This window comes from Phyllobates terribilis, unplaced genomic scaffold (genome assembly GCF_046119375.1).
Source record: "Phyllobates terribilis strain yellow unplaced genomic scaffold, ASM4611937v1 Scaffold_1__5_contigs__length_1240528914, whole genome shotgun sequence".
NCBI classification, from domain to species: Eukaryota; Metazoa; Chordata; class Amphibia; order Anura; family Dendrobatidae; genus Phyllobates; species Phyllobates terribilis.
Window position 1 is genome coordinate 617,301,698 of NW_027362761.1, and position 18,356 is coordinate 617,320,053.

At 38.0% G+C, this 18,356-nt stretch overlaps 3 protein-coding genes across 3 annotated transcripts; all 3 read right to left on the reverse strand.

Moving 5' to 3' along the window:
• Positions 1-327: 327 nt before the first annotated feature.
• LOC141153647 (serine/threonine-protein kinase SBK1-like) lies at positions 328-1,950 on the reverse strand. Its single transcript, XM_073638686.1, has 3 exons — positions 1,776-1,950; positions 1,300-1,502; positions 328-888 (listed from the first exon to the last, which is right to left on the reverse strand). The coding sequence occupies exons 1-3, from the start codon at positions 1,948-1,950 to the stop codon at positions 328-330; spliced, it is 939 nt and encodes a 312-aa protein (XP_073494787.1).
• Positions 1,951-8,481: 6,531 nt separating this feature from the next.
• Positions 8,482-10,119, reverse strand: LOC141153709 (serine/threonine-protein kinase SBK1-like). The gene is made up of 3 exons (XM_073638813.1): positions 9,945-10,119; positions 9,469-9,671; positions 8,482-9,057 (listed from the first exon to the last, which is right to left on the reverse strand). The coding sequence occupies exons 1-3, from the start codon at positions 10,117-10,119 to the stop codon at positions 8,482-8,484; spliced, it is 954 nt and encodes a 317-aa protein (XP_073494914.1).
• A 6,531-nt stretch (positions 10,120-16,650) lies between these two features.
• Positions 16,651-18,294, reverse strand: LOC141153771 (serine/threonine-protein kinase SBK1-like). The gene is made up of 3 exons (XM_073638938.1): positions 18,120-18,294; positions 17,638-17,840; positions 16,651-17,226 (listed from the first exon to the last, which is right to left on the reverse strand). Exons 1-3 carry the CDS (start codon positions 18,292-18,294, stop codon positions 16,651-16,653), a joined length of 954 nt encoding a protein of 317 aa, XP_073495039.1.
• Between the last annotated feature and the right edge of the window lie 62 nt (positions 18,295-18,356).

An 18,356-nucleotide genomic window follows, 5' to 3' on the forward strand; every position in this document is an offset into this window, starting at 1 on the left:
CTGATTGGCCACGGCCGGACCAATCAGCGACGCGGGATTTCCTGGACAGACAGACAGACAGACGGAATAAGACAATTATATATTTATGTAGCCTTTTATGTTTTGTTACTTTTGCAAAAAGACTGACAAAAAAATGTTTTTTTGAGCTTCCCACATCTGATTTCCATAACTTTCTTTATTTTTCTGTATTGCTGTAGACAATCTCTTCATTACTAAGATGCAAGTTTTATAAATGTATTCATTTATTCGCAATATTTTTCAGGCTGCTTAATAGACATTTTTGATAAAAATATCTTATTGCAGTTTGTATGTCATAGACTCTACATGTCAAATCGTTTTGGGCTCTGAAGACACCTCGGCTTTCCACGGCAGGTGCAGATATTTCATAATGTCAATGGCCGAGCGTCTCTCACAGGCATTTATAGCCAGCAGCTCCCAGAACATTTCTCTGGCCTCCACTGATATATTCTTCCACTTCTCTGGAGCCTTTTCCAGATCCCTCTTCACCTGCCACCAGGCAAACCCCTTATAATCTTGGTCACGGCGCACTGCCCCATACCAAGGAAAGAGTCCAGAAAGGGCAAAATAAACAAGTACACCAAAGGCCCAGACATCGAGACTAGGATGGAGCAACAACTGTTCTCCTGGTCTTAAGCAGCAGAGCTCTGGAGCAGTGTAGGGCTTATACCAAGACACAGAAGGAACATATGTGCCCTGGAGCCTGGTGAGGCCAAAGTCTGCCAGTTTTATCCAGTGACATTCTGCATCCATCAAAAGAATATTATTCGGCTTGATATCCCGATGAACCATTCCTCTGTTGTGCATAAAGTCCAGAGCACTGGCGATCTGAGGAGCACAACGCTTCAACATGTCCTCCTGCATGCCGACCTAAGAAAGACAACACAGGAGATCACACAGCTGAACAACAGACTGGAGAACATATCTAATAGAAAAGGACAGAAGACTTGTAGACATCTTCTACTAATGGATATTATTCCTGAAATCATCAGTTCTACTCTGCTCTTCATTAGTTATATTCAGTTATGTGAGATTTCAACTAATAATTAAATATACCTCACATAGAGGATGATACCCAGCTCACACATTCTCCTGGATGCTAAACCTGCCTAGTTATAGGGGCCCCATAGTGCTGCATACCGAAATATGAGTTTAATAACTCTGGGGAAATAGGATGATGTTTCCCATCAGATCTTTAAAAGTGGCCACCAATTTATCCAAAAATAATTTGAATAATGCTTAGAATTTGTAAAAGTGGAAAACAACTGCATGAGATCTTACTTTAGGTTTAAGGATGGACTGGAGATTTCCCGCCGGTGCCATTTCCTGAGCAAACACAAAATCCATACTGGTATGGAAGAAGATGTCGTGAGTAAGGATGATGTTCTGGTGGCAGCTGAGGGTTTGTGAAATGCAATATTCCAGGAAGAAGTTGTCTCCTGGAGTCTTCTTCTTTGCCATCATTTTTAGAGCCATGGTCTGTCCTGTTGGAAAGACATTATAATTGTTAATATGTATCACCATCATATTCCATAACACCGTCAAAACCATACAAAAAACCTGATCAATAACATTACACAGGAGTAGTCACAAGATTAGAAGATAGATGTGCAGAATACTAATCATGTGCTGTAGATAGGATAAAGCTAGAGTCATACTTAGTCATACAGTATGTCAGGGTACAAGGAGCTTTCATTTCATCTGAAACACCCTGATGGAACAAACATCATCATAGTCATCATCCATCATCATCTCACCTGAATGTTTGTGTTTTCCCATGTGTACCTTTCCATAAGATCCAGTTCCAAGTTCTAGAAAAAGTTCAAAGTGGTCGGTCACTTCCATCATCTTCAGGTTCTTGGAAGTCTCTGATATCAGATGAAGAAGGTGTTTTGCCATGTTCTTGTTCCCTTCCTTGATGTGGGCGGCCATTCTGAATAAAATGAAATTAGATATGCCATTGAATATAGCATGATACATCTTCCAGACCTGTAATAACATATTGTAATCCCCACGTGTAAACTGTGGCTATAAACACACAATTGTATAATAGTCTGCGGTCACTTTGTTAATATTCCAGCATTGTATAATTCCCCAGAGATCTGCAGTAATATCATCTACTATATCCTGTGCTATGTACTTATCATATATTCACCTTACAGATGGAGATTGAAGATGTCTACTGCTACGGAAAGAGACGATAGTCAATGATGAACTCCTCCTGTACACCAACAAGTCTAAAACTTGCTGCTCCTCAGAGGCCAATGCTGAGTGCAAATAATTCCTGGAGTGGAGTAGATGTCACTGAGAGAAGGAGACAGGTTATATCTGGGAAGAGCAGGGAGATTGTTCATTAGTGGGACATTGTCATTGGCCAAAACTTACTATCTCAATTTACATATGAACTGACATTGATAAGTGTTTGGAGGGAGAATGCTGGGTGATTACATATGAATGGGGATTCCGGGTGAGGCTCAGGCACTGTACACTATGACACTCACTATGGGAAATACCAGAAAATGTCCACCAGATCCTAAACCTTTACTATAGTTTAAGAAGCTAAAAAATTCAGTAAATTCCTGTGGTTTACCATACTATACTGTAAGAATATTGTCTATAAATTGTCAGAATAATTTGGTACAAATAGATTGGTCATATAAAATATATTTTCAGTTTCAAAATCCCCCAAAAATATATTTACAAGAGTCGGGGCCACTGACGTACCCCTTGCGGTACCAGCTGCCTGGTTATACAAGTGGCCCGCAAATTGAAAGGAACTATGTTTCAAAACAAAGCATAAGGATTGTCACCAGCTGCAATAATTCTTGCCAATAACACTAGTCCAGTATTTGTAAAAAATCTCATGTTTTTCATATATGAAGGAATTTTCTTAACCAATGGGCAGGAAGTCCAGTCCAAATAATAAGACAGAGGCTCAGTAATTGAACTATGTTCAGCTTTTATAGGACTTCCAGATGGACTGTCTATACATTTATGGAATTTGGGAATAAAGTATCAGTATTGTTTTTTGGATATTCTACCATTAGTTTTTTAAAAAAAATTGTGTGATATTATCCACTTTCAACTCTGTGTCTAAATAATGATCACAATCATTTTCTATGGGAATGTGTGGAATCAATTGAAAGATGTATAAGTATTTTTAGAACCTAATTTACAATTATATATATATTATTTTTATATATAGTATACACTAGACATGACCACAATATTACCCTCCTTGTCTGCTGGCTTATAACTATAAGAAAAGTACAAAATGAGACAAGTACTCATAGGGTATTATGGTATGATAGGTGGGTGGTGGTATGGGGTGAGGTGCTGCTTACCTGATGGAGTTGGGATTGCTCACCTCTATTATCTCCTTTTAAATTCACCAGCAATGTAATTTACATAATTGCATTACTTAATAGTCAAGCATGCAAGGCTACTACAGATAATATGAAACAAAAAGAAAAGACAACATACAATGTATTATCACAAAGGTTGAAAGTATATTAGCATAAAGGTCATTTATTTTCAGTCACATAACACTTTTGTTTTTGAAAATATTATGATTTGTGTTGACTCACAATTGCATGTTTTCCACCCAGTAAAAGGCACCGCTATGGGAACGGATTGAGCACCTCTTTGTGCAAATGTATTTTTGGTGTAGTGGGAGAATTTTCATTTTTTTTATAAGGATTTGATTTTGTACACCATTGTCATTTTATTTAGGAAAGATTTATTGACGCATTTTTTGATCTGTTACAATGCCCATGTAAGTGTCACGGGTGTGTCGCCACGAAGATCGTCGCGATTACACAGCCTGACTTCTCGCAGCTGACTTTTTGGTGCTTTGTGTTTTCGGCAGTGAGGGAGTTAATTCTCTCTCTCTCTGTGCTAGACGAGGTCCAGCCTCGCCCAGCTGCAATCAATGCTGCTGTAGTGAGACTCCTTCAAATGCCTGCTGGTCTGTTTGGGAAGTGTCGGTGAAAGCATTTCATGCAGACTAACAGAGCGGATCGTGGTATTTGGAGTTTCTGAGATAAGTGTATTTGGAGTGTTTTTTCCCTTCCTCGCTTTATCATTTATCTCCTTTCCCGTTGGTCTTCCCTCTGTTGTAGTTGTGTAGTTTTTGTATGCAAGGTGGTTTTGGTTTTTCCCTTGTACTGTCTCGTTCGTCTAAGTACTGTGTGTGGGCATATTATTACTTGTCCCCTTTTGTTGTGATCGGGGTCCTTCTCAGGACTAGATTACTTAGGTGCAGGGATCCTCAGGAGGTAGGGGTTACGCTGGCGGCCTGGACCTCTGTACCTTTAACAGTACCTCCAGGTTGAGGGATTAGTCAGGGCCCCAGCTTAGGGTCAGCTTAGGCCCCCTACCTCCAGTATACAGAGACAGCGTGACATTAAGTTACTCTATGTGGGGGAGACCACTTGGGATTTCAAAACATGAATCAATCATCATCGCTATACTATTAGGAAGAAGACATTAGAATTGCCAGTACTGAAACATTTTGTAGAACTGAGGCATAAAGAAAAGGATCTTGGGTTTAGTATTATTGATCATGTTCCTTTGCTTAGGAGAGGAGGGAATAGGGAGAAATTATTGAAAAAGAAAGCATTAGAATGGATAAACAGATTCAATTCCCTCAAACCTAATGGTCTTAATGTAGATGTTAAATTGCATACTTTGGTATAAGAAATTCCCTCTCTGGAAAAGATTCTCTTTTGTATAATCTGTGATATAACAAGAATTATTATTAACAAATTTTATGTTTTTATTTTTTACAGATCAAATGCACAAGAAATTTGGAATATTATGACTCAACCACCACATGACTAACGCTCTGATCTGAAATAAGTAATATGCAGTCAATTGGTTGCTCCTTAGTAGATGAATACGCATTTAGATTGAGTTATAATACTTTAATTGTCATTGGGAAGTAAACAAATTTTGATTACATTTTATGTATACTGTTTCTCTAAATGGGTTAGTTACATATGTCAGCCCCAGTTGGGGGACTAAGAATGAGTAATTGATGTAATTTAATGCTTAAGTTGATTATATTCTGACCTTGTTATGTTTATATTGATGTTTTGGATGTATGAAGACAGAGCAGCATTGAATGCTAGGAGAATAGTGTACAGGATTGATGTATTACATACATTGCACGTATAGACATGCGCAGAGAGGACGACTATGGCAAAATGGTGCTTCAGGCTTCAATATGTCCGTGCGTATAAGAGTGCAAATGCTGCCTCTATGTTATGTTCAATATTGACATGCGCCATGGCATTTCCGGGACATCGGTTTGCGGTGCGTATGGTCTGTTACATTGCGGTGGGGTGAGTCATAATTAATTATATTATATTTGAACTTGAATGCACTTGAATTAAAATTTCACTATGAAATGTTGTAATTATATTAATTAATATTCTACAGTAATTGATGAACCTATATGTATATCACATGTGTATTATTGCACTGCTTGATACATTTTCACACTTGGAATGAAATGTCGCCATCACAATGGGTCAATAAACCATTCACAGCTTTGACCTTGGAATGCTGCCTCTAATTTGTTGTATATCTTTCTATCTTTCTAACTATCTATTTCATAACAATCCATCTTTCTATCTATCTATTCTCTATCTTTTCACATTTGTAACACATAAAAATCTTTAATTTCTAGTCTGCATTCTATACCGGTATGTGTCACACGTGCGGAAAACAGCTGTCACATGTATGTCAGCCGTGGTGTAGGAAAAAAATGAACATGTCTACTCGTGGGTCACACGGACACACGGTTCGTGTAAAAACATGGACATATGCACAACTGTATTCACAAGTACCAGACACACAGTCGTTTCAAGGGGTCCTAATTCTGCACAGATTACAAGAACTACTTCTTACAACCATGACTAAGAACAATCTCTTTGTACCCAACATATGTCCCAAAGAGTCAAGACTGCTTCAAAGCTCAACTGTATTATTTAATACATCTTATATACGAGTGTGTAGCATCCTCCATTTACATCCTCTTAGACATCAAGTAGCAGAGTCTTTCCGTATTTTAAACAATATGAAGGGATGTACAAAATTGCATTGGGATATTGGGTTGATCCTTATTTGGGGAGAATGTCACCCCCATTGCCATCCCATCCAAGTGCATAAAATATGGAAGAATGTAATAAATGTGTTAGCTTTTTATAACTGATAGATGTTTATTTCCTTTATAATCTTCAGTAATTCATGTTTTTTTTTTTACATCTGGTGGAAATGACTCTGCCATGTTACCTTCACCTCAGCATAGTAATAAGCATAGTAATCGGCCTGAAATTAAAGTGATAAAAAAATAATTTAAAGCAAGTGGAAAAATGTTCCATGGAAACAAGTGTCCATATTAGCATCTCCATAGCTGGTAGCCCCAGTCTGATTCCTAATGTAACTAGCCTTCTATTCTTTTCTATTTAAATGTAATTACAGACACATCCAGTGACTTTAGACTGAGACTGGTGAAAGAACAAATATTAGATAAGGACATTTCTTTAAGGTACCGTCACACTTAGCGACCCTACAGCGATCCCGACAACGATACCACCTGGCAGGGATCGTTGCTGCATTGCTATGTGGTCGCTGGTGAGATGTCAAACAGTCAGATCTTCCCAACGACGCAGCAACGATGCGGCGACCCGTAGCGACCTGTATAACGATGTCGGCGGTCTTTGGGACCCTGTCACATAGCAGCTACTCTGACAATTCAGACCTCGATGAGGGACGACTTCTCAGTTCTGAGTCACCAACAAGGTCGTTGGTAAGGTGTCAAACACACCGATGCCTGCTACTCAGCGGGACCTCAACGATCAAAAAATGGTCCAGGCCATTCCGACACGACCAGCGATCTCACAGCAGGGGCCTGGTCGCTGCTACGTGTCAAGCGTAGCGAGATCGCTGCTGAGGTCGCTGTTGCGTTACAAAACTTGTGACTCAGCAGCGATCTCGCTAGCGATCTCGCTTAGTGTGACGGGGGCTTTAAAACGTGTCTGTATCTCAGCAGAGGACACAATCAACAAGTTACTGTAAAGGATAATTGCATCAACATCTCACTATTTGGTCAAATGAAGTGATGAAATAGAGGGAAATAGATTTTTTTTTTAAATTGAGTGAAGAACATTTACCTGTAGTCACAAGAGATCTAATATAAATGTGTGCATATCATACAACAATATAAATACATCTAAATAAATTCCTTTTGTGTCACTGTTACCCTCTCCCACCCATATACTGACTAGAGATGAGCAGATCTGATTTTTAGTCACATAACAGTTTTGTTTTAAAATATTATTGGAATTTGTGTTGACTCAAATGATTTTATTTTTAATTGCATGTTTTCCACCAAGTAAATGGCACCGCTATGGGTACGGTTTGTGCACATGTGTCTGCAAATTTATTTTTGGTGTAATAGGAGAATTTCCATATTTTTGATGAGCTGATTTTGTACACCAATCTTATTTTATTTTGGTGAAAGTTCATTGATTTAGTTTTATGGGACAGTGGAAAATGTTTTTTTATATGATTTTGTTTCTATCATTATATCTTGGCGTCACAGCCAGTCTTGGCCTTTAATACCAACCATTTTTATTCATGTCACATTAAATTAGTCATTCCTTTCTTGTTTTTTTGGCAATGTAATTGTATGAGGGCTTTTCTTTTCAGTATCAGTTGTATTTGTTAATTTAAACATTTTTATGTACATGTAACTTATTAGCATTCTTTTATTAGCTGTTTATGGGAGGAAAACAAATAAAATAGCAATTTTATCATTTGTTTGCATTTTAAAGTTTACGTTATCTGCTTGCTGCAAAGATAACGCATTAACTTCATTCAGTAGATCAGTACTAACATGGTGTTGATAAATTTGTAAAATTTTAATTATTTTTCTGCTTTGTACAATACACACTTGAAAAACACCTTTTTTGATGTTTCATAATTTTCTTTCAGTGGAGATGTATGAAGATTCATTTTTTGCATGACAATCTGCAGCTTTTATTGGTAACAGTTTGTTGTACGTGCAACTTTTTGATCCCTTTTTATACCAGCCTTTTAGAGGCAAAATGAACTAAAAAACTTCAAATTCTGAATTTGTTTTATTATTTTTTTAAACACCATTCACTGTGAAATATAATTGTCATGTAATCTTTATTCTGTGGGCCACTATGATCATGACAATTCCTTATAGATTTTTATGTTTTGCTACTTTTGCGAAATGATGGACTTAAAAATTTTTTGGAGTCGTATATTCTGATACCCATAACTTATTTATTTTTTGGTTTTGCTCTAGACAAACACTCTTCATTACTAAGATACAAGTCTATTTTATTCATTTATTTATTTACAATACTTTCCAGGCTGCTTAATAGACATTATTGATTACAAAAAAAATATCATATTGCAGTTTGGATGTCATAGATTCTTCTCTTCAGGTTGTTTTGGGTCTGAAGACGCCTCGGCTTTCCACGGCAGGTGCAGATATTTCACAATGTCAATGGCCGAGCGTCTCTCACAGGCATTTATAGCCAGCAGCTCCCAGAACATTTCTCTGGCCTCCACTGATATATTCTTCCACTTCTCTGGAGCCTTTTCCAGATCCCTCTTCACCTGCCACCAGGCAAACCCCTTATAATCTTGGTCACGGCGCACTGCCCCATACCAAGGAAAGAGTCCAGAAAGGGCAAAATAAACAAGTACACCAAAGGCCCAGACATCGAGACTAGGATGGAGCAACAACTGTTCTCCTGGTCTTAAGCAGCAGAGCTCTGGAGCAGTGTAGGGCTTATACCAGGACACAGAAGGAACATATGTGCCCTGGAGCCTGGTGAGGCCAAAGTCTGCCAGTTTTATCCAGTGACATTCTGCATCCATCAAAAGAATATTATTCGGCTTGATATCCCGATGAACCATTCCTCTGTTGTGCATAAAGTCCAGAGCACTGGCGATCTGAGGAGCACAACGCTTCAACATGTCCTCCTGCATGCCGACCTAAGAAAGACAACACAGGAGATCACACAGCTGAACAGCAGACTGGAGAACATATCTAATAAAAAAGGACAGAAGACTTGCAGACATCTTCTACTAATGGATATTATTCCTGAAATCATCAGTTCTACTCTGCTCTTCATTAGTTATATTCAGTTATGTGAGATTTCAACTAATAATTAAATATACCTCACATAGAGGATGATACCCAGCTCACACATTCTCCTGGATGCTAAACCTGCCTAGTTATAGGGGCCCCATAGTGCTGCATACCGAAATATGAGTTTAATAACTCTGGGGAAATAGGATGATGTTTCCCATCAGATCTTTAAAAGTGGCCACCAATTTATCCAAAAATAATTTGAATAATGCTTAGAATTTGTAAAAGTGGAAAACAACTGCATGAGATCTTACTTTAGGTTTAAGGATGGACTGGAGATTTCCCGCCGGTGCCATTTCCTGAGCAAACACAAAATCCATACTGGTATGGAAGAAGATGTCGTGAGTAAGGATGATGTTCTGGTGGCAGCTGAGGGTTTGTGAAATGCAATATTCCAGGAAGAAGTTGTCTCCTGGAGTCTTCTTCTTTGCCATCATTTTTAGAGCCATGGTCTGTCCTGTTGAAAAGACATTATAATTGTTAATATGTATCACCATCGTATTCCATAACACCGTCAAAACCATACAAAAAACCTGATCAATAACATTACACAGGAGTAGTCACAAGATTAGAAGATAGATGTGCAGAATACTAATCATGTGCTGTAGATAGGATAAAGCTAGAGTCATACTTAGTCATACAGTATGTCAGGGTACAAGGAGCTTTCATTTCATCTGAAACACCCTGATGGAACAAACATCATCATAGTCATCATCCATCATCATCTCACCTGAATGTTTGTGTTTTCCCATGTGTACCTTTCCATAAGATCCAGTTCCAAGTTCTAGAAAAAGTTCAAAGTGGTCGGTCACTTCCATCATCTTCAGGTTCTTGGAAGTCTCTGATATCAGATGAAGAAGGTGTTTTGCCATGTTCTTGTTCCCTTCCTTGATGTGGGCGGCCATTCTGAATAAAATGAAATTAGATATGCCATTGAATATAGCATGATACATCTTCCAGACCTGTAATAACATATTGTAATCCCCACGTGTAAACTGTGGCTATAAACACACAATTGTATAATAGTCTGCGGTCACTTTGTTAATATTCCAGCATTGTATAATTCCCCAGAGATCTGCAGTAATATCATCTACTATATCCTGTGCTATGTACTTATCATATATTCACCTTACAGATGGAGATTGAAGATGTCTACTGCTACGGAAAGAGACGATAGTCAATGATGAACTCCTCCTGTACACCAACAAGTCTAAAACTTGCTGCTCCTCAGAGGCCAATGCTGAGTGCAAATAATTCCTGGAGTGGAGTAGATGTCACTGAGAGAAGGAGACAGGTTATATCTGGGAAGAGCAGGGAGATTGTTCATTAGTGGGACATTGTCATTGGCCAAAACTTACTATCTCAATTTACATATGAACTGACATTGATAAGTGTTTGGAGGGAGAATGCTGGGTGATTACATATGAATGGGGATTCCGGGTGAGGCTCAGGCACTGTACACTATGACACTCACTATGGGAAATACCAGAAAATGTCCACCAGATCCTAAACCTTTACTATAGTTTAAGAAGCTAAAAAATTCAGTAAATTCCTGTGGTTTACCATACTATACTGTAAGAATATTGTCTATAAATTGTCAGAATAATTTGGTACAAATAGATTGGTCATATAAAATATATTTTCAGTTTCAAAATCCCCCAAAAATATATTTACAAGAGTCGGGGCCACTGACGTACCCCTTGCGGTACCAGCTGCCTGGTTATACAAGTGGCCCGCAAATTGAAAGGAACTATGTTTCAAAACAAAGCATAAGGATTGTCACCAGCTGCAATAATTCTTGCCAATAACACTAGTCCAGTATTTGTAAAAAATCTCATGTTTTTCATATATGAAGGAATTTTCTTAACCAATGGGCAGGAAGTCCAGTCCAAATAATAAGACAGAGGCTCAGTAATTGAACTATGTTCAGCTTTTATAGGACTTCCAGATGGACTGTCTATACATTTATGGAATTTGGGAATAAAGTATCAGTATTGTTTTTTGGATATTCTACCATTAGTTTTTTAAAAAAAATTGTGTGATATTATCCACTTTCAACTCTGTGTCTAAATAATGATCACAATCATTTTCTATGGGAATGTGTGGAATCAATTGAAAGATGTATAAGTATTTTTAGAACCTAATTTACAATTATATATATATTATTTTTATATATAGTATACACTAGACATGACCACAATATTACCCTCCTTGTCTGCTGGCTTATAACTATAAGAAAAGTACAAAATGAGACAAGTACTCATAGGGTATTATGGTATGATAGGTGGGTGGTGGTATGGGGTGAGGTGCTGCTTACCTGATGGAGTTGGGATTGCTCACCTCTATTATCTCCTTTTAAATTCACCAGCAATGTAATTTACATAATTGCATTACTTAATAGTCAAGCATGCAAGGCTACTACAGATAATATGAAACAAAAAGAAAAGACAACATACAATGTATTATCACAAAGGTTGAAAGTATATTAGCATAAAGGTCATTTATTTTCAGTCACATAACACTTTTGTTTTTGAAAATATTATGATTTGTGTTGACTCACAATTGCATGTTTTCCACCCAGTAAAAGGCACCGCTATGGGAACGGATTGAGCACCTCTTTGTGCAAATGTATTTTTGGTGTAGTGGGAGAATTTTCATTTTTTTTATAAGGATTTGATTTTGTACACCATTGTCATTTTATTTAGGAAAGATTTATTGACGCATTTTTTGATCTGTTACAATGCCCATGTAAGTGTCACGGGTGTGTCGCCACGAAGATCGTCGCGATTACACAGCCTGACTTCTCGCAGCTGACTTTTTGGTGCTTTGTGTTTTCGGCAGTGAGGGAGTTAATTCTCTCTCTCTCTGTGCTAGACGAGGTCCAGCCTCGCCCAGCTGCAATCAATGCTGCTGTAGTGAGACTCCTTCAAATGCCTGCTGGTCTGTTTGGGAAGTGTCGGTGAAAGCATTTCATGCAGACTAACAGAGCGGATCGTGGTATTTGGAGTTTCTGAGATAAGTGTATTTGGAGTGTTTTTTCCCTTCCTCGCTTTATCATTTATCTCCTTTCCCGTTGGTCTTCCCTCTGTTGTAGTTGTGTAGTTTTTGTATGCAAGGTGGTTTTGGTTTTTCCCTTGTACTGTCTCGTTCGTCTAAGTACTGTGTGTGGGCATATTATTACTTGTCCCCTTTTGTTGTGATCGGGGTCCTTCTCAGGACTAGATTACTTAGGTGCAGGGATCCTCAGGAGGTAGGGGTTACGCTGGCGGCCTGGACCTCTGTACCTTTAACAGTACCTCCAGGTTGAGGGATTAGTCAGGGCCCCAGCTTAGGGTCAGCTTAGGCCCCCTACCTCCAGTATACAGAGACAGCGTGACATTAAGTTACTCTATGTGGGGGAGACCACTTGGGATTTCAAAACATGAATCAATCATCATCGCTATACTATTAGGAAGAAGACATTAGAATTGCCAGTACTGAAACATTTTGTAGAACTGAGGCATAAAGAAAAGGATCTTGGGTTTAGTATTATTGATCATGTTCCTTTGCTTAGGAGAGGAGGGAATAGGGAGAAATTATTGAAAAAGAAAGCATTAGAATGGATAAACAGATTCAATTCCCTCAAACCTAATGGTCTTAATGTAGATGTTAAATTGCATACTTTGGTATAAGAAATTCCCTCTCTGGAAAAGATTCTCTTTTGTATAATCTGTGATATAACAAGAATTATTATTAACAAATTTTATGTTTTTATTTTTTACAGATCAAATGCACAAGAAATTTGGAATATTATGACTCAACCACCACATGACTAACGCTCTGATCTGAAATAAGTAATATGCAGTCAATTGGTTGCTCCTTAGTAGATGAATACGCATTTAGATTGAGTTATAATACTTTAATTGTCATTGGGAAGTAAACAAATTTTGATTACATTTTATGTATACTGTTTCTCTAAATGGGTTAGTTACATATGTCAGCCCCAGTTGGGGGACTAAGAATGAGTAATTGATGTAATTTAATGCTTAAGTTGATTATATTCTGACCTTGTTATGTTTATATTGATGTTTTGGATGTATGAAGACAGAGCAGCATTGAATGCTAGGAGAATAGTGTACAGGATTGATGTATTACATACATTGCACGTATAGACATGCGCAGAGAGGACGACTATGGCAAAATGGTGCTTCAGGCTTCAATATGTCCGTGCGTATAAGAGTGCAAATGCTGCCTCTATGTTATGTTCAATATTGACATGCGCCATGGCATTTCCGGGACATCGGTTTGCGGTGCGTATGGTCTGTTACATTGCGGTGGGGTGAGTCATAATTAATTATATTATATTTGAACTTGAATGCACTTTAATTAAAATTTCACTATGAAATGTTGTAATTATATTAATTAATATTCTACAGTAATTGATGAACCTATATGTATATCACATGTGTATTATTGCACTGCTTGATACATTTTCACACTTGGAATGAAATGTCGCCATCACAATGGGTCAATAAACCATTCACAGCTTTGACCTTGGAATGCTGCCTCTAATTTGTTGTATATCTTTCTATCTTTCTAACTATCTATTTCATAACAATCCATCTTTCTATCTATCTATTCTCTATCTTTTCACATTTGTAACACATAAAAATCTTTAATTTCTAGTCTGCATTCTATACCGGTATGTGTCACACGTGCGGAAAACAGCTGTCACATGTATGTCAGCCGTGGTGTAGGAAAAAAATGAACATGTCTACTCGTGGGTCACACGGACACACGGTTCGTGTAAAAACATGGACATATGCACAACTGTATTCACAAGTACCAGACACACAGTCGTTTCAAGGGGTCCTAATTCTGCACAGATTACAAGAACTACTTCTTACAACCATGACTAAGAACAATCTCTTTGTACCCAACATATGTCCCAAAGAGTCAAGACTGCTTCAAAGCTCAACTGTATTATTTAATACATCTTATATACGAGTGTGTAGCATCCTCCATTTACATCCTCTTAGACATCAAGTAGCAGAGTCTTTCCGTATTTTAAACAATATGAAGGGATGTACAAAATTGCATTGGGATATTGGGTTGATCCTTATTTGGGGAGAATGTCACCCCCATTGCCATCCCATCCAAGTGCATAAAATATGGAAGAATGTAATAAATGTGTTAGCTTTTTATAACTGATAGATGTTTATTTCCTTTATAATCTTCAGTAATTCATGTTTTTTTTTTTACATCTGGTGGAAATGACTCTGCCATGTTACCTTCACCTCAGCATAGTAATAAGCATAGTAATCGGCCTGAAATTAAAGTGATAAAAAAATAATTTAAAGCAAGTGGAAAAATGTTCCATGGAAACAAGTGTCCATATTAGCATCTCCATAGCTGGTAGCCCCAGTCTGATTCCTAATGTAACTAGCCTTCTATTCTTTTCTATTTAAATGTAATTACAGACACATCCAGTGACTTTAGACTGAGACTGGTGAAAGAACAAATATTAGATAAGGACATTTCTTTAAGGTACCGTCACACTTAGCGACCCTACAGCGATCCCAACAACGATACGACCTGGCAGGGATCGTTGCTGCATTGCTATGTGGTCGCTGGTGAGATGTCAAACAGTCAGATCTTCCCAACGACGCAGCAACGATGCGGCGACCCGTAGCGACCTGTATAACGATGTCGGCGGTCTTTGGGACCCTGTCACATAGCAGCTACTCTGACAATTCAGACCTCGATGAGGGACGACTTCTCAGTTCTGAGTCACCAACAAGGTCGTTGGTAAGGTGTCAAACACACCGATGCCTGCTACTCAGCGGGACCTCAACGATCAAAAAATGGTCCAGGCCATTCCGACACGACCAGCGATCTCACAGCAGGGGCCTGGTCGCTGCTACGTGTCAAACGTAGCGAGATCGCTGCTGAGGTCGCTGTTGCGTTACAAAACTTGTGACTCAGCAGCGATCTCGCTAGCGATCTCGCTTAGTGTGACGGGGGCTTTAAAACGTGTCTGTATCTCAGCAGAGGACACAATCAACAAGTTACTGTAAAGGATAATTGCATCAACATCTCACTATTTGGTCAAATGAAGTGATGAAATAGAGGGAAATAGATTTTTTTTTTAAATTGAGTGAAGAACATTTACCTGTAGTCACAAGAGATCTAATATAAATGTGTGCATATCATACAACAATATAAATACATCTAAATAAATTCCTTTTGTGTCACTGTTACCCTCTCCCACCCATATACTGACTAGAGATGAGCAGATCTGATTTTTAGTCACATAACAGTTTTGTTTTAAAATATTATTGGAATTTGTGTTGACTCAAATGATTTTATTTTTAATTGCATGTTTTCCACCAAGTAAATGGCACCGCTATGGGTACGGTTTGTGCACATGTGTCTGCAAATTTATTTTTGGTGTAATAGGAGAATTTCCATATTTTTGATGAGCTGATTTTGTACACCAATCTTATTTTATTTTGGTGAAAGTTCATTGATTTAGTTTTATGGGACAGTGGAAAATGTTTTTTTATATGATTTTGTTTCTATCATTATATCTTGGCGTCACAGCCAGTCTTGGCCTTTAATACCAACCATTTTTATTCATGTCACATTAAATTAGTCATTCCTTTCTTGTTTTTTTGGCAATGTAATTGTATGAGGGCTTTTCTTTTCAGTATCAGTTGTATTTGTTAATTTAAACATTTTTATGTACATGTAACTTATTAGCATTCTTTTATTAGCTGTTTATGGGAGGAAAACAAATAAAATAGCAATTTTATCATTTGTTTGCATTTTAAAGTTTACGTTATCTGCTTGCTGCAAAGATAACGCATTAACTTCATTCAGTAGATCAGTACTAACATGGTGTTGATAAATTTGTAAAATTTTAATTATTTTTCTGCTTTGTACAATACACACTTGAAAAACACCTTTTTTGATGTTTCATAATTTTCTTTCAGTGGAGATGTATGAAGATTCATTTTTTGCATGACAATCTGCAGCTTTTATTGGTAACAGTTTGTTGTACGTGCAACTTTTTGATCCCTTTTTATACCAGCCTTTTAGAGGCAAAATGAACTAAAAAACTTCAAATTCTGAATTTGTTTTATTATTTTTTTAAACACCATTCACTGTGAAATATAATTGTCATGTAATCTTTATTCTGTGGGCCACTATGATCATGACAATTCCTTATAGATTTTTATGTTTTGCTACTTTTGCGAAATGATGGACTTAAAAATTTTTTGGAGTCGTATATTCTGATACCCATAACTTATTTATTTTTTGGTTTTGCTCTAGACAAACACTCTTCATTACTAAGATACAAGTCTATTTTATTCATTTATTTATTTACAATACTTTCCAGGCTGCTTAATAGACATTATTGATTACAAAAAAAATATCATATTGCAGTTTGGATGTCATAGATTCTTCTCTTCAGGTTGTTTTGGGTCTGAAGACGCCTCGGCTTTCCACGGCAGGTGCAGATATTTCACAATGTCAATGGCCGAGCGTCTCTCACAGGCATTTATAGCCAGCAGCTCCCAGAACATTTCTCTGGCCTCCACTGATATATTCTTCCACTTCTCTGGAGCCTTTTCCAGATCCCTCTTCACCTGCCACCAGGCAAACCCCTTATAATCTTGGTCACGGCGCACTGCCCCATACCAAGGAAAGAGTCCAGAAAGGGCAAAATAAACAAGTACACCAAAGGCCCAGACATCGAGACTAGGATGGAGCAACAACTGTTCTCCTGGTCTTAAGCAGCAGAGCTCTGGAGCAGTGTAGGGCTTATACCAGGACACAGAAGGAACATATGTGCCCTGGAGCCTGGTGAGGCCAAAGTCTGCCAGTTTTATCCAGTGACATTCTGCATCCATCAAAAGAATATTATTCGGCTTGATATCCCGATGAACCATTCCTCTGTTGTGCATAAAGTCCAGAGCACTGGCGATCTGAGGAGCACAACGCTTCAACATGTCCTCCTGCATGCCGACCTAAGAAAGACAACACAGGAGATCACACAGCTGAACAGCAGACTGGAGAACATATCTAATAGAAAAGGACAGAAGACTTGCAGACATCTTCTACTAATGGATATTATTCCTGAAATCATCAGTTCTACTCTGCTCTTCATTAGTTATATTCAGTTATGTGAGATTTCAACTAATAATTAAATATACCTCACATAGAGGATGATACCCAGCTCACACATTCTCCTGGATGCTAAACCTGCCTAGTTATAGGGGCCCCATAGTGCTGCATACCGAAATATGAGTTTAATAACTCTGGGGAAATAGGATGATGTTTCCCATCAGATCTTTAAAAGTGGCCACCAATTTATCCAAAAATAATTTGAATAATGCTTAGAATTTGTAAAAGTGGAAAACAACTGCATGAGATCTTACTTTAGGTTTAAGGATGGACTGGAGATTTCCCGCCGGTGCCATTTCCTGAGCAAACACAAAATCCATACTGGTATGGAAGAAGATGTCGTGAGTAAGGATGATGTTCTGGTGGCAGCTGAGGGTTTGTGAAATGCAATATTCCAGGAAGAAGTTGTCTCCTGGAGTCTTCTTCTTTGCCATCATTTTTAGAGCCATGGTCTGTCCTGTTGAAAAGACATTATAATTGTTAATATGTATCACCATCGTATTCCATAACACCGTCAAAACCATACAAAAAACCTGATCAATAACATTACACAGGAGTAGTCACAAGATTAGAAGATAGATGTGCAGAATACTAATCATGTGCTGTAGATAGGATAAAGCTAGAGTCATACTTAGTCATACAGTATGTCAGGGTACAAGGAGCTTTCATTTCATCTGAAACACCCTGATGGAACAAACATCATCAAGTCATCATCCATCATCTATCATCATCTCACCTGAATGTTTGTGTTTTCCCATGTGTACCTTTCCATAAGATCCAGTTCCAAGTTCTAGAAAAAGTTCAAAGTGGTCGGTCACTTCCATCATCTTCAGGTTCTTGGAAGTCTCTGATATCAGATGAAGAAGGTGTTTTGCCATGTTCTTGTTCCCTTCCTTGATGTGGGCGGCCATTCTGAATAAAATGAAATTAGATATGCCATTGAATATAGCATGATACATCTTCCAGACCTGTA

What these genes read in the sequence shown, in the direction of transcription:
- LOC141153647 (XM_073638686.1), bottom strand. Translation starts at nt 1,950, where the DNA reads ATGGCCGCCCACATCAAGGAAGGGAACAAGAACATGGCAAAACACCTT. An exon ending in GGGAAAACACAAACATTCAG is followed by an intron (nt 1,503 to 1,775) that starts GTGAGATGATGA and finishes TCTTTCCAACAG; the next exon opens with GACAGACCATGGCTCTAAAA. An exon ending in AGTCCATCCTTAAACCTAAA is followed by an intron (nt 889 to 1,299) that starts GTAAGATCTCAT and finishes TGTCTTTCTTAG; the next exon opens with GTCGGCATGCAGGAGGACAT.
- LOC141153709 (XM_073638813.1), bottom strand. Translation starts at nt 10,119, where the DNA reads ATGGCCGCCCACATCAAGGAAGGGAACAAGAACATGGCAAAACACCTT. An exon ending in GGGAAAACACAAACATTCAG is followed by an intron (nt 9,672 to 9,944) that starts GTGAGATGATGA and finishes TCTTTTCAACAG; the next exon opens with GACAGACCATGGCTCTAAAA. An exon ending in AGTCCATCCTTAAACCTAAA is followed by an intron (nt 9,058 to 9,468) that starts GTAAGATCTCAT and finishes TGTCTTTCTTAG; the next exon opens with GTCGGCATGCAGGAGGACAT.
- LOC141153771 (XM_073638938.1), bottom strand. Translation starts at nt 18,294, where the DNA reads ATGGCCGCCCACATCAAGGAAGGGAACAAGAACATGGCAAAACACCTT. An exon ending in GGGAAAACACAAACATTCAG is followed by an intron (nt 17,841 to 18,119) that starts GTGAGATGATGA and finishes TCTTTTCAACAG; the next exon opens with GACAGACCATGGCTCTAAAA. An exon ending in AGTCCATCCTTAAACCTAAA is followed by an intron (nt 17,227 to 17,637) that starts GTAAGATCTCAT and finishes TGTCTTTCTTAG; the next exon opens with GTCGGCATGCAGGAGGACAT.